The 13,640-nt window shown below is 41.9% G+C and overlaps 1 protein-coding gene across 2 annotated transcripts in view; it reads left to right on the top strand.

Moving 5' to 3' along the window:
• PLEKHM3 (pleckstrin homology domain containing M3) overlaps positions 1-13,640 on the top strand; it is an 86,201-nt gene that overhangs the window by 29,720 nt on the left and 42,841 nt on the right. For both annotated transcript variants that reach the window (XM_014954641.1, XM_014954640.1), the window contains 2 exons: positions 8,174-8,319; positions 13,279-13,472. In XM_014954641.1, the coding sequence (XP_014810127.1) occupies positions 8,174-8,319; positions 13,279-13,472 (340 nt within the window). The remainder of the gene's footprint in view (positions 1-8,173; positions 8,320-13,278; positions 13,473-13,640) is intronic.

Below are 13,640 nucleotides of genomic sequence, written 5' to 3'. Positions count from 1 at the left end.
GCGGTTTGGATGCGTACTTGGCCAGTTCAGTGCCTGTCCTGCACCCTGCTGTGCACTTTGCAACCCTCAGCTGGTGTTTTACTGGAGTATTTGCCTCAGCCCTGCAGGCAGAACAGCTGATGCAAATGTCTTGGCTGATGAACCTACATATTCCTCCTGGCAGGTTTAAAGGGCACCTGTGCTGCCTGTATGGGGGTAGGTGACCCCATTGCTCTAATCTGCCTCTGTGAACAACTCTGCAGGTTTTCAGAATGTTCTTTTTTTTTTTTTTTTTTTTTTTCATTAGAAATAAAATATTTGTGCTTATTTATTTTGCTGTTACGAGCTCAGTTCTGCTGTGTGTGAGCGTGTCTGTGTTTGTCCTTCGCTGTGCCTTGTTTCTTCCTGGCTTGTGGGTGCTGGGTAGTAGCTCCACTGCCCCCAAAGAACTCTTAGTCGCTATTAACCCTATTAATGCTGCTCTGGAAAAATTTGTGATGTGCATTGTGCATTTACTCAGCATCAGAGCATCCACACAGGTGTGCAGCCTTGAGGGACAAATATGGAAGGCAAATGGCTGGTTTAGGTCCACTACCACAAAACTAGGGTGTTTGTTTGTGGCAGGGCAGGTAGTGTTGGCAGGGCTCCCCTGGGGTTCTATCACATGCCAAACCAGTCTGTTATTGACAAAACTGTAACATGTGGATCAGATCAGGGGCAATGTAAAAGAAGTTGCAGAACAAACCACAGGTCAACTGGTGGGAAGGTTTCAGGTTCTGAGACTGGCCTTCTGCAATGTCAGTAGACTCTAACACGTACCTGTGCTGCATAAATCTCAGTAGTGCATATACCCAAAGTACTGATGTGCAACCAAGAAGAAATTCAGCCAAATAGCATTGGCAGAAATATATAAACACACTTACTGCATGGTTGTTCCTCATGTTAAAAGAAGATACAAAACCAGCTGTGTATTCAAACAGAGCTGATTATGTCTCGGTATGTTAATAGCTGCTGTATCAAATAAATGAAACTTAGCAAACCAGGTAGCCTTCAGTGTAAGTAAATGAGTGACCAGGGCAGGGGTAAGTGGTCTTCAAACTAACTGTGGAGCAGAAACGAAAACTGAGTTAAGTAGAGACCTCTTTTGCTAAATGATCTGGCCACAGCTCCAGACACCGACACCAGCGTTTGCTCTGATCACACAAACGGCCGGCCTGCTCTTTGCTCTGTTCTCTTTTCTGCCTTCTCAGTGTATAAAACCAAGCATGAGTGTAATCAACTGCAGGAATGGGCATATCATTATTAACTATGCTCAGATTATCTACTTGCTCCTAGCTGGCAGACTTCAAGGGCTGGCCCAGAAAGTCCGTTCAGTTCCCATCCCTGATTAAAGAGCTGGTGAATTACTGAATCCTGCCAATAGGTCATTTCACAGGAGCTCCCGTTCACTTCTGTCAGGCAGCACTTCAGAGTCTCAGCAAAGTGCCAGGTACTGCACAGAAAAATCCTATAAGGGCAAGGGGGAAAGAATAGCAAATTAGCTTCAGGTATATGGTGTCCTTAGCGCTGTTGTCCTGGGAATGGGGAGAAAGGAGTTGAAAGGATGCAGTTGGTGAATGCAAACTGGCCATGCGTTAAAGGATTTACAAACTGTAACTGTGTGTGAAGCGTGTCTTCATAGCTGTTTGTAATCCCCTTGGAGCGAGCTCTCTGGGAAGAATGGTGTCTCAGCCCTTCTCAGCATTTGACACTAAAGGTAAAAGAACCTGAATTTTTGGTGAAATTCAAGTGGGGAAATCCAAGCAAATGAAAAGTTAGTTTCCAAAAGTGCAGATTTGTGCAGCCATTTGACACACAACTAGGGGTTTTTTTGGTCCTGATTTATTGATAAAATATTGTTCTTGACTTAAATACGCAAAGTGCAAGCTTACACTTTGACGTTTATGTTTTTTCAGTGTTACATTTGCAGGCTTAACTATTATTGGTTTATTGGGAAGGCAGAATTTTGCTGTGTAACATGCAGCATGTTTGTATGCTCTCTTCTACAAAGGATATGTATAATACAAATGTGCAGAATGTTGTGTATGCACATACATGTGCTGTCACCTGGCTTGTTTTCACCACTGATTTTTTTTTTCTTGATTGTTCACCTTCTTGCAGAGGGCCACAGCTCTGTGTGTTCAGCATGACTGACGCTGAAGGGTGGTGTTTTACTTCACCTACCCTGGCAGTCTAAATATTGGATGTCTACGCTAATCCAATCTTCACTGATTGGAAGAAAGCCTGGCTGCCTAGGGGGTGATTCATCATGTCTGCCTTGGAGAGATGCTCTGCGGCAGTGAGCCTGTGAGACATCACCAGTACAGTGGGTGGGTCACTCTCTGGAGTGGCTTGTCTCCCCATCCCAGGCCAGATCCTGTAGCCAGCAAGCCTAGACTGGGTAGGCAAAGTTAGCTGAGCTGGATTGTGCGAGACAGGAAAGACAGGGCTACACATTATATCTTTAAATGGCACTAAGGAAGATGGGAAGGGTGTTAATTTAGGGTCTAGTCCCGAGCTGCAGCTAATAGTTAAGGTTTCCATTGACTCAGAATAGTTGCTCCGTCTTTTGGAGTCTATTTAAATAAAAAAACCAAAAAGAGTCTGGGAGTTGGGAACTAGTGAAGCCTTCCTTATTTCTGGAGAAGCTGGTCTAGATTATGATAAAAGTAGGATTTGTGCATTGCTGATATAAATAGTGTGGGATTTATATGTTGCTTAGGTAATTATAACTGGACAGGAACAAACCCATATGGCTTCAACAAGGGAAAATTTTCTGCCTTTAATCTGCTAAAGTTTTGCTGTGAGTTTTTTTGAATTCCATAAGAAGCTCACAAAAAATAGGCAAGGTGAGTAAAGTATCGGACTTTGCTTGGAGGTTTATGAGATTTTTATTATTTCTTTAGAAGGACAATTGGTTTGGAAAAAAAGTAATGCTGGAAAAAGAACAAAGCGCAATGCAAATTCAAACCTGGGTAGATATGAGGGAGAACTGAGCTGGATTGTTAGTTTGTCGTGAGTTTGAGTTTTCCCATAGAGGAGTGAATTGGAATAGAAGCACAGGAACACAAGGCCAGCAACTGAAGTAATTCTCACCGTCTCTTTCTGTTTGTGCAGAGCAGCTAGAGCAATGTTGTATGTCTGATCTAACACCCTGAAAATTTGTCTCTCTGCTCCTTCTGCTTAGTCTGCTTTATGGCTTTATCAAGCTGAAAGCTTTTTGAAGTCTGTGGGTCATTTTCTTTTCTTGATATTGTATGTTGTTTCTAAATGAATTAGCTTCTAAGCTAATCTGTCACAGATTTAATTATGGTACACAATCAGGAGGGAGTTGCTTTTTCCTGATACTGAGCAAGGAACTTTATTGAATAAGGAAAACAGTTGTGTACTTAATTCTAGTTCCACTTTCTCTGTTTCACTGTGGAGCTACTCCAATCTTTTCTTGCTAAAAGATTAAAGAAAAAGAATAAGATAAAAAGAATACTTGTGTGTGCCTTCCTTGACTATAAGAGTATGCAACAGCCTGAAAGCGACAGAAGTGGTGTTTTCCACACATTTCAGTAGAGGAATTGTATTCAAGTGTCTTGGATTCCTCCTCCCTACTATCCTCACCAACACCTAAAGTCAAGGTGAGAGACTTGTTATAACTTTTTAACCTCATCTTCCTGCACTTCTTTCTTCCTGAAGTCTTAGCACTTGGAGATGAGCCTCTTGATGTTGATATTCCTGCTCTGCTCAGAGACGTGTTGTTGAGAGAGGTTCCTCTGTGCCCAGCAGCACTTTCTTGCTGCTATTTTTTCTAACCCCTATTTTCTTTGCTTGATTCCAAGGCTGTTCTGTTATATTTTCTGTGATGAAAGGTTTGGGATTACGCCTTCCCTCACTTTGCTAACAGTATACCTACAGCTACACTTCTTCCCTCTCTAGCTTGCTCTATAACATCTTTTAGGTTGGGATGATTTAGGGTAATAGTAAATTTCGCAGTATTCTCCTTGCTCTAGGCTTAGAGTTTGCCAGACCTTTGTACAGATGTTGTATGGATAATATTCTGTATGAACAGTAGGAATAGGTGAGAGGGGCTTAGTGAAAGTTGTGCTACTTTTTTCCCCCCATCTTGTGGAAGGTGCTTTCTCTAGCTATAGGCAAGTAAGGGTTTTCTCTGCCAACATGAAATGATCCCTTCCACCACCCCAAACTATTTGTTGAGTTGTATTATCGATCTCTGAGGTGGTCAGCTATGTCTGACTGTCTTGCTGGGAGGGGTGCTCGAGAGTTTAAAGCCAGGAATCAGTATTAGCTTTGCTTCTGGTAAACATCACGGCAAGTTTACGTACTTGAATGTCCAGGTGCAGGCCAAAGGCACTAAGCCACAAGCTATTCCTTCCTTCTATTCTTTTTCTCTCTCTCACTCTTGCTCTATTTTTTCCATCTTATAAAAACAAAGTAGCATAAGTGGTCTATGCCACAGAAATATGTTTGTCACACTACAGCACTTTGAACTGCATAACATCAAAGAAAATCAGTGCTTTGATAACTTGATTTGAAAGGATTGTAGAAATAGCCTTCATTATGATTCACAACAGATAGGAATGGAAAAGATGGTGATTTTCTAACAGAAAAGCTTGTAAGGTAAGGGAAAATGTAAGGTAGGTGCCAGTGCCACATTCTCATCTAAAATACCCCCAGCCTTACAACTGTTATGTGGCTTTGCAGAATATGAATTACTGGAGGATATGAGAAGGAATGAGAAATGCACTGTGTAAAAATGTGTTTCTGAGGAACAAGGAAACAAACAAGGGCTCAGAGAAGGACTGGAATAAGGGAGAAAGCATGCTGTTTGAATAGGAACTTCTTCCACTTTATCTGCTTCATAAAACCACCCTTTCTGAAGGGAAGGGTATCCAAGATTGCTCGCTGAGACCTTCCGTGCTCCAGAGACCTTCAGTTCTTATGGGCTGGACATAGGGAGGAGCAGTGAAGTCCCCCAGCACTTCTATGCTTTGTCATTCCTCTCCTGAGGAAGCTCTCTCTGTGGACTAGAATGAGTTTCTGGCTCTAGGAGGTTGCAAGAAATTAGGCCTTAAAATGGCCTGTTCTCAACTGCAACTGTTTTAGTTTAGGTGATGGCAATTCAAATTGGAGTTTAGCTTATTCTTGCCTTCAGTCTAACAGATGGAAGTTAGGGCACTGAGACACACTAGCAGCCTGTGGAGTGGCAGGGATTGCACAGTGGCAGTTAGGTGAAATCAGTGTGTCCAGTCGTGTCGTCGTCCCCCACACGAGTAAGTGTTGGCTAGTGGAGAACGTCTATAAAGGTTCCAAGGGCTATGAGTTTGGAGACTTCTGTCTCATTCAGACACAGCTTTACCACTAGTACTTCCTCTGCTGGTCCAAACACATTGAGCTAGAAAACACTACATGTCATTTAGCAGTGTGTTTTATTGCGTGTGATTGGGTAAATGCTAGAGTTGGAGCCAGTTGAGGTATAAAGATAGATGCTTCAGTGCTCTTCAGTGGTAGGACATTCAGAGGCAACTAGTGAGGAGAAAGACCTCAGACCCTTCACTTTTTTTAGCAAGGCTGGCACAGAAGAATGTGATGTACTGAGGTATTGCTAACACTAACATCCTCTCTGAGGGCTTGTTCCCATTTAGCTTGGGAAAGGGGAATGCTGTCTTTCACAGGTTCTTTCATCTTTCTCCATGAGGAGAGGAGTGGGCATACTTCTACGTTTCCTTTAGAGAAGGGCAAGATTTACCTCTGTTGTGCTGTTAAAAACATGGGCTCCATAGCAACAGTGATAGTAGCTTCTGCAAGCATCTTCCAGGACTACTAGTGGGACAAATGCCATGTCAGAGGAGCAGGACTGGTACTTCATGTCTCGTCAGCTGTTCAAAACCTTCCCCTTTATGTATGAATGCATTTAGAAAAATGGAAAGAATAGTTCTATGTGTACTACAGAGCACTGATACTGAGCTTGCTACCAGGCGTGCCTGGTGACTTCTCCCATAACAGCACAGTGGAGCAGGACTGCATGGAAACTCTTTTAACTGACGAGTCAGGAAACTGCTTTTTTTAAAAAAAAAAAAAAAGGACAGGAAAGGAAAGGAAAGACGGGGAAATGTGTGCTTAGCACTGAGGGAAGTATGAAGCTTTTGGCTTCTAAGTTCTGATTCTAAGCCACAGTCATAGGTCATCTTTTTTTCTAACACACTGCTGAATTACCTGAATTGACTTTGCCTTTATAAAAGGCATATGTGCATTCTTTCTGCCCTAAAAATACTGCTTTTTGCAAAAAGTTCTGCTAGTATTTACTATACAAAAATTATTTTTACAATGATAATAGTTTACAGTTTGGGTTTTCTGTTTGATTATTAAGATGAGATCATATTTTTGCATTATGTATCTTAAGTTATACCATTAGAGATAGATATTTATATTTGTCTTCTGATCTTATGAATGGTAAAGGAGGAGACATTAACCTAAGTATCTCTTTCGTCAACTGACCTGTTTATATATTTGTGTTTTTCAAGAAACTGCATATCCTCACTTCAGTAACATAAAAGGGAAGGGGGAGAGAGAGATGGAGACAGAACATGTCCCACAACTGATTCACTTGGTAGAGTGCATTGCAGAGAATCAATGACCAAATGGCTCTGGAGTGTGGAACAGGAGGAAGCGAACTAATTGTGTTGGTCAGGTTATTCTAATTATTTTGATTAGAGCAGAGGAGACATGGTAACATCAGCTAATGGGGAGGAGGAGGACTTTGATTTGTGCCTGGAGCTGCAATCTCTCCTCAAATCAAGATAACATACTAGGGGAAAAAAAAGATACCTTCAGTGGGAGGAGTTACATAATTACACTAAGCAAAATCAGTTATACTGGCAAAATCAGTCAGGTAGTTGAATTCTGCCTGAAAAACTCGTTTAACCAACATTTTTGCCATAAAAGTGATGTACAAGGTTTCTGCCAATCAGTGTTACTAACCAGCTCCAGTCTGAGCATACAGCGTGTGCCGGACTGGGGCTTTGGTGCTGCTTGTGTCTGTAGCTGTAAATGTCATACAGGGACACTAGCATTTGAAGGAAAAGCAGAAATACCGTCATGTGTGCTGTGTCAAAGAGGTGTTAATAACAACCACAGACATCTCATTGTATCATATCCAAATATTTTTAGCCTTGCTTCCTGTGCAGATTGTTTAATGGCACTGTGCTGTCTGTCTTCAACCCTCCACTCTAATATTATTTGAACCTGTTGGCTCATTTTAGCTACAGTTGAGGGAAAGGCAAAGGTGTTAAATACACTGAGTTTCTATGTGTTTTGGGAAAACAGGCGGTCAGATGGAGGAGAGTTCTGCACTAGTTCTTTCCAACTAAAGCAGCAGCTTTTCAATACATTATTTTACCCCAGGGGCTCCATGCAAAAGGGCATGAGACGAGGCAAGGAATCCTGCTGAGAAAGAAGTAGCAGGCAGACCTCAGACCATGTAAGATACAGGGTAATCCAATCATAAGGGAAAAAAGAAAACATCCACAGGAAACTGAGCTGCATGACTACTGCTAGTCAAGGACTACTCTTTCTCCGTGACTGCTGCTCACAGTTATTATTTGTAGTCTGACTGTGGCTTGCCTTGTCTGTGCAAATTCTGTGGCCAAATCTTACCTGCCACGTCTGCATCCCTTCTGGCTGTCAGAGGAGTTGGTTTGCCCTCCTCCAGGCAGCCAATGCCGACCCACTCTGTTGTGGGGAAAATGGGAGCTGTCTGGAGCAAGTGTGCAGCACTACTGTGGTCTGGTGTTTTCTGTCTAAGCTTCAGGTCATGGTTTCCAGGTGGCCATAGCTTTTAAATGTCCAGTGTCTCAGAGTTGGTATTCTGCCTTTGGTTTTTCGGAAGTGCTAAGTATCCTGTGACTGTTCTTTAAACTCTTTGTAAAAGATGCCCAAATTAGTGTACTTGTTCAGCACTAGTTCAAGAATACTGATATTTATCCCTTTAATTTTATGGAATGAGGAATGGTTCATTGGTAAAGTAAATAAATAAAAATTAAACAGGGTTTCAGATGGGGGAATAATTACTTTTCTTACTGCATCCTGAGTTTGTACCTCTGGCATGATGTACAGATGCAGACTTTTCCCTCTCTCTCTTCTCCAGGCTGTCAGCGCTCCATAGGCTTGTCCAATGGGAAAGCCAAGGTTTGCAGCTACAGTGGATGGTATTACTGCAGCACCTGCCACGTGGATGACACCTTCCTTATCCCTGCACGGCTGGTTCATAACTGGGACACTTCCAAATACAAGGTAATCTCCCTGCAGGTTGGCTTGCTAGTAAGTGACCTGAATGGCTCTTTAGATAGAAACACAGACATCACAACAGGTTGAAGGTTACAGGCATTGACTGCTAGTACTTCTTTGTCCCTCTTGCCAGAAAGAGCTGCACTCTCTCAATGAGACAGATGTGTTCATCACAGTTTCCTTAGCCAGGCCTAAGGCGTTCCTCCACAGGAGCAGCCATGCTCCTCTTTCTTGGTGGCATCTTTTCCATGATTGCTCATCTGCTTGTTCAGGAGCTCAGAGAGCATATGTTGAAACAATAACAAACTCATAAAGAATCCAGACCATGCTAGAGCTTCAGACTTAGCAGCCACTGTTAGGGAGAGAGGCTGTTTGATGTTTTGTGTCTGCAAATATTATTATTATGGGCTATTTGAAAAGAAAAAAAAATAACCAGTAAATGCCCTATTAGAGGAAAAGCAGCTCTCTTGAAGAAGAAAATTTGTCAGACAGGGAGATTATTAAAAGGTAGCCAGAGCCTGCCATCAGGAAAATGATAGTTTTGCACCATAAAATGCGAGATTCTTCAGAGTTATAAAGCTCCTATATGTGGAGGCAAAACTCCCTCCCTTTCCTAGAAGCTAGGAATAAATATTTAAGAGTTCTTTCTTTGTATGCTTTTAGCAAGGCCTAAACTTTCTAGTCTGTGGTAGTATCGGTAGCCCTGATATGTGGCAAGTGGATGGTAAGGCAAAGACCTCATATCAAGCTGTCAGTAATAATGCTGAGAAAATAAACTGTTTTGTTTTCTAAAGCTGCAAGTTAAAAACTATGCTCTGTTTCCTGTGGTCTTGGTGTAGGCAGCTGAGGCACAAAAGGAAGTGGGACTTTCAAGCCTAAGCATTCATTGAAAACTTCATCTACTGTAAAACACTGTAATAATGAGAAGTTATCAATTTGCACTTTTTGTAGGCGGGCAGAACAGCTATGAGGTGGCTTGGGAGCACAAGAAAATTCACACTTGCACAAGCATGTGTGCTGTGGTGGGGTGTTTGTGTTGTTGGTGGGTTTGTTTGTTTGTTTTTGTGGTTGGACTCGATGATCTCAGAGGTCTCTTCCAACCATGGTGATTCTGTGAAATTCTGTACAGATAATTTATTAGTCTCTGTGCCAAAGGCTCAGAGAGGTGGATTTAAGAAAGGAACAGCATCCCTTAGGTAGGAAAACCCTTCAGCATCCCTAACTACTAGAGTGGAAACTAAGGCAGGGAGGGAAGATGAAGGGGACATCATGTGACAGCTGAGTTTAAATCACTGGTTGGATCTCCTCAACTCCATCCCATCCCTGCATAGCATAAAAATAACAAGTAGTTCTTGCTACTGTTGTGAAATCTTTGTGATTTTCACCTTTCTGTTCAATCCCGCAGACATATGTTTTTATTTCTGTCCCTGCTATACCTCCATGGGAACTAAGCAGTATTTTTCTGAGGTAGAGCACGTATTGCCTGCACTTTTATATCCACATGTCCTTTCTCCATTCTGAGATAAGGTCTGATGTTTATTTCTTCTGTATGGTCTACAGGGCAACTTTGTGCTGGCTGCTGCACTTAATAGTTACGATGAAACTGCACGATTCCTTAGCAATGTCTTGATTAAACGTGCTGATTTGGCAAAGACAGATGCTGTGTCCCACTTCCTTGAAGTGATCTTGGAAGTAATAATTTTCTTTGTGCTCATTTTTAAAGGAAGATCACTTGATTTGTCAGCATTTCACTTCCCATCATTGGCCAGTGTGCCTGCACTCCTTCCCACTGACACCTTTTCCCTGCCTCTGGGGGGGCTGCTGGGGTCTGTCCGATCTGTCTTTGGCAAAGCAAGCACCAATAGGTACTCTAGGACCTGAGCTTTTATGATGATACAGTGTAATTGGGCATGTTTCTCTTTTATGTTTCGTGGGCTCCTAGACATCTGAGCAGCAGCCGTGAACTGTTGCATCAGTTAAGTAGGTTTTGCAAATGGAGAGGTTCTTGTCTGCTTTTGGCAAGACAGGTCATGAAAAAACAGCAGTGCTAGAAATCTGTAGAGTTGTGTCTTCCCATACAGAGGAACTTGGAAAAAAAAAAAAACAAAAAACGCACTAAACACCTGAAAGCACATTGGTAGGAAAAGAAAAATCCCCCTGACTGCAATAAAAACTCTTTGAAAGGACTTGGCAGTGAGGCGTGTTTCTTCTGTCATAACCAAAGCTGCAGTTCAGTCCCCAGGCTCACTTTTCTTCCCCCTGTGTCTCCCCACTGTTTTAATATTTGTGTTTTTCATGTGTTTGTGTGAAGGGAAAAGTAAAGAGGCAATCTTGTGAACGTCCTTTCTTCCTTTTGCTTAGGCCAACTGTTTTCCCCATTTGCACGCAAAAACCAGTAAGTACTGCAGTTTGGTTCAGGTGGCTTCCAGCCTGCACAAAATGCCAGACAAACACAGGCAGGAAATGAACTCCCTGTGCCAGAAGGCTTTAAGAGAGACTGACTTCTGGTAAACTGAATTCTGAACTATAAGTTTGCAGCCTCTAGAAAAGAAAGGTTTGGAAATGTTAGCATCCATCCTTGTTTGACATTTAAAGGTAAACCCCTGTTGCACTCTTCATCTTCTCACTCCTTCTTGGTTTATTTAATAGGATTGTCTAGTCTGCCCAGAAAAACTGGGGGACTGTGAGTATATTAGTACATGTACTGGAACATTGGCTGGTAGCAAGCTGAATTATTGTGACTGCCTGACCCTTTCAGCTTCTTGTAACTTTGCTATGGTTGGCAATGTGAGTTAATGTTTTACATGACCTGTGTGCCTGTGTCAGCCATGCAGAGTGAACCAACACCCACACGTCAGCCAGTGATGCTGGGCAAAGCTACTTTTCCAGCAATCAACAAGGAGAGAGAAAGGTTTGCTTTGCTCCTCTCCCCTGCATTCAGACCCTGCAGCACCAGAGCCACACGGTAATACCTTGTCATCGTAGCGCAGCATGCATTGCAGAGTCATTCAGGTGGCCTCAGTTCAGGCATTCTTTTGTTGTTTCTGTGCTCTTAACATGGCAGGCTCAGGAGGGTTGCCCCGTACAGAGTACAAGTTTGCACAGCTGGGGGTGTAGTACTTCAGCAGGAATCACCCTGTGGTTCCCCAGACTGCAGGGCAGGAGGATGAGAAGCCCATCACTTCAGCAAGGATTTAAAGCAAGGAAGTAAGACTACAAAGACATGACTGGGTGCCAGGTCCTCCTGGTGGGAGGTGCTAGTCACTGTGCCAAGCCTTCATGTGCCTTCTAGGGAATCACTGAATATCTGGCTTAATTTACCCATTGGTGGAAGATGAATAATATTTACTATAGATACAGCAGTTGTCAGGGGATTGCTGAGATATTACAGACAAATAGTTTAATGATTTTAAAAGCAGGTTGTTCTACTGCAGTCTCTTTTGTGCAATGCAGTTAAGCATGTTTAATAAAACATCAACGTTGATAGTGTTAGAAAACTTGACATATTTGGAGTTTGTAGAGTTTTGTTCAGCAAAATTCAAGTTGCCTGTGTTTCTCCTTACACAGCATGTTACCTGTGCTTCTATTCAGATAGCACAGTTCTTTGTACATGCATTATTTATTTGGAAAAAAAAAGGAAAGAGAAAGAAATGAGTGGGATGTTTAATACAAGTGAGATGTTTAGTACAGCTTCAGGGCCTGGAAAACCTGTGGAGTTATAGTCTGCTGTATTGAAAATTACACATTTTGTTATCTGTGTAGCTATTAGTGGGAAGGCTGGCCTTAGCATTATTTCTTAGATTTTTATTATGCATCATGAAATGGTTACATCTGGTGCTATCTTTCCCTGTAAGTAGTTAGTGACTCCTGTAGCTAGTAGCTTGTGCTGGTTTTGGAAATGGTGCAATTTATAAGGATGTATATTGCTTTTCCCTACTTCCTACCTTATAGCCTTACTGCACTAGAAGGGCAATAACATCCTAAATCTCAAGAGTGGTGTGCCCTTTCTGTTTTGTTAGCCTAATTCATCCCTCCTGTGACTTACTGTAAACACTGATTTAAAGGCCCAGGAGGACTAATAGAACTGTGTAACTGTTATTTCTGTAGCACAGTTTCAAGTGATTTGCAGCTCATTTCATGTAATTCCATCATCTCTTTTCCAGCTGTGATAAAATGCAGAAATAAGGAATGAGAGGGAATTTGGACTTCTCACCCAAGAAACAGGAGTATCTTTTCTAGTGGGAAAAAAGTCCCATTAATTTATCAAGATTACAGTAGCTCTTTGCAAGTGGAGATAGAACAGAGCACTATCGTGAAAAAGCCATAAGAAAAATTTCTTGCAGATGAAACATTGGGAGTGAGTAGTACCAGTAAAATTCAACTTTATTTATTGGTATTTTAAAAAACACAACAACTTGATAGCTGTGCTTCTGGTTATTTTCTTTTTACATAATTTTAACCATACTGGCTGAGCGTGAAACAAATGGGAGTAGTACTTTACACTGGAATTCTATACCCTGCGATAATACAATGCGATTGCTTTTGCAGTGTGTATGTTTCTTTTTCTAATATTGTACTTTGGCACTTACCAAATCACTTGCTTCTTGCCAAAAAGAAAACAGCAAACAAACAGAAAAATATTACCAGGGAAGAAACTTGGTAATCAGTTTTGAGACTTGAAAAACAACTAGTAAGCTTTGTTAGCCTACAGTGAAAACACACGTGGCTGCAGATATCATTGTACGTTGGGTAAGTAAGCAGTTATCTCATACACTCAACTTTGATGGGCTTGATGAAGTTTGACTCGTCTGTAAGCAGAGACAGTTGGATCTCTCTCAGCTCTGTCTTCATCTATAATTGGTAACAGTAAGTTTTCAGATGCAGAGAATAGCTGACATTACAGAGGGGAAGAGCTGCTTAAAAAGAGTTGGGAGGAAAGCCTATCTAAACGGCTTTATTTTTCAGGTATCAAAGCAAGCCAAAGAGTTCCTGGAATACGTTTATGAGGAGCCATTGATTGATATCCAGCAGGAAAATCCCATGTTGTACAAGCATGTTGAATCTCTGGCAACTGTCGTCCGCCTGAGACAGCAGCTAAAATCTCTCCGAGCCTATTTGTTCAGCTGCAGAGCAGCAGTGGCTGAAGATCTGCGTAGAAGGTAAGAACTACAACACACAGCACAAGGATATAGTTTCTTTGTCATGATGCTTTTCCCTGTCATGTTCTTTTTCTTTTTTTCCCCCCTCACAATCTAGTTCTGAAGGTGTTACGTGTTTAGAAATATGTGCTTGTGTCTGACTTCCCTGGTCAGCTGAGTTATCTACTG

Source organism: Calidris pugnax, unplaced genomic scaffold (genome assembly GCF_001431845.1).
Source record: "Calidris pugnax isolate Ruff unplaced genomic scaffold, ASM143184v1 scaffold103, whole genome shotgun sequence".
Lineage (NCBI taxonomy): Eukaryota > Metazoa > Chordata > Aves > Charadriiformes > Scolopacidae > Calidris > Calidris pugnax.
Note: the sequence above shows the minus strand (reverse complement) of the source record. Positions and strands in the feature narration are given on the sequence as shown.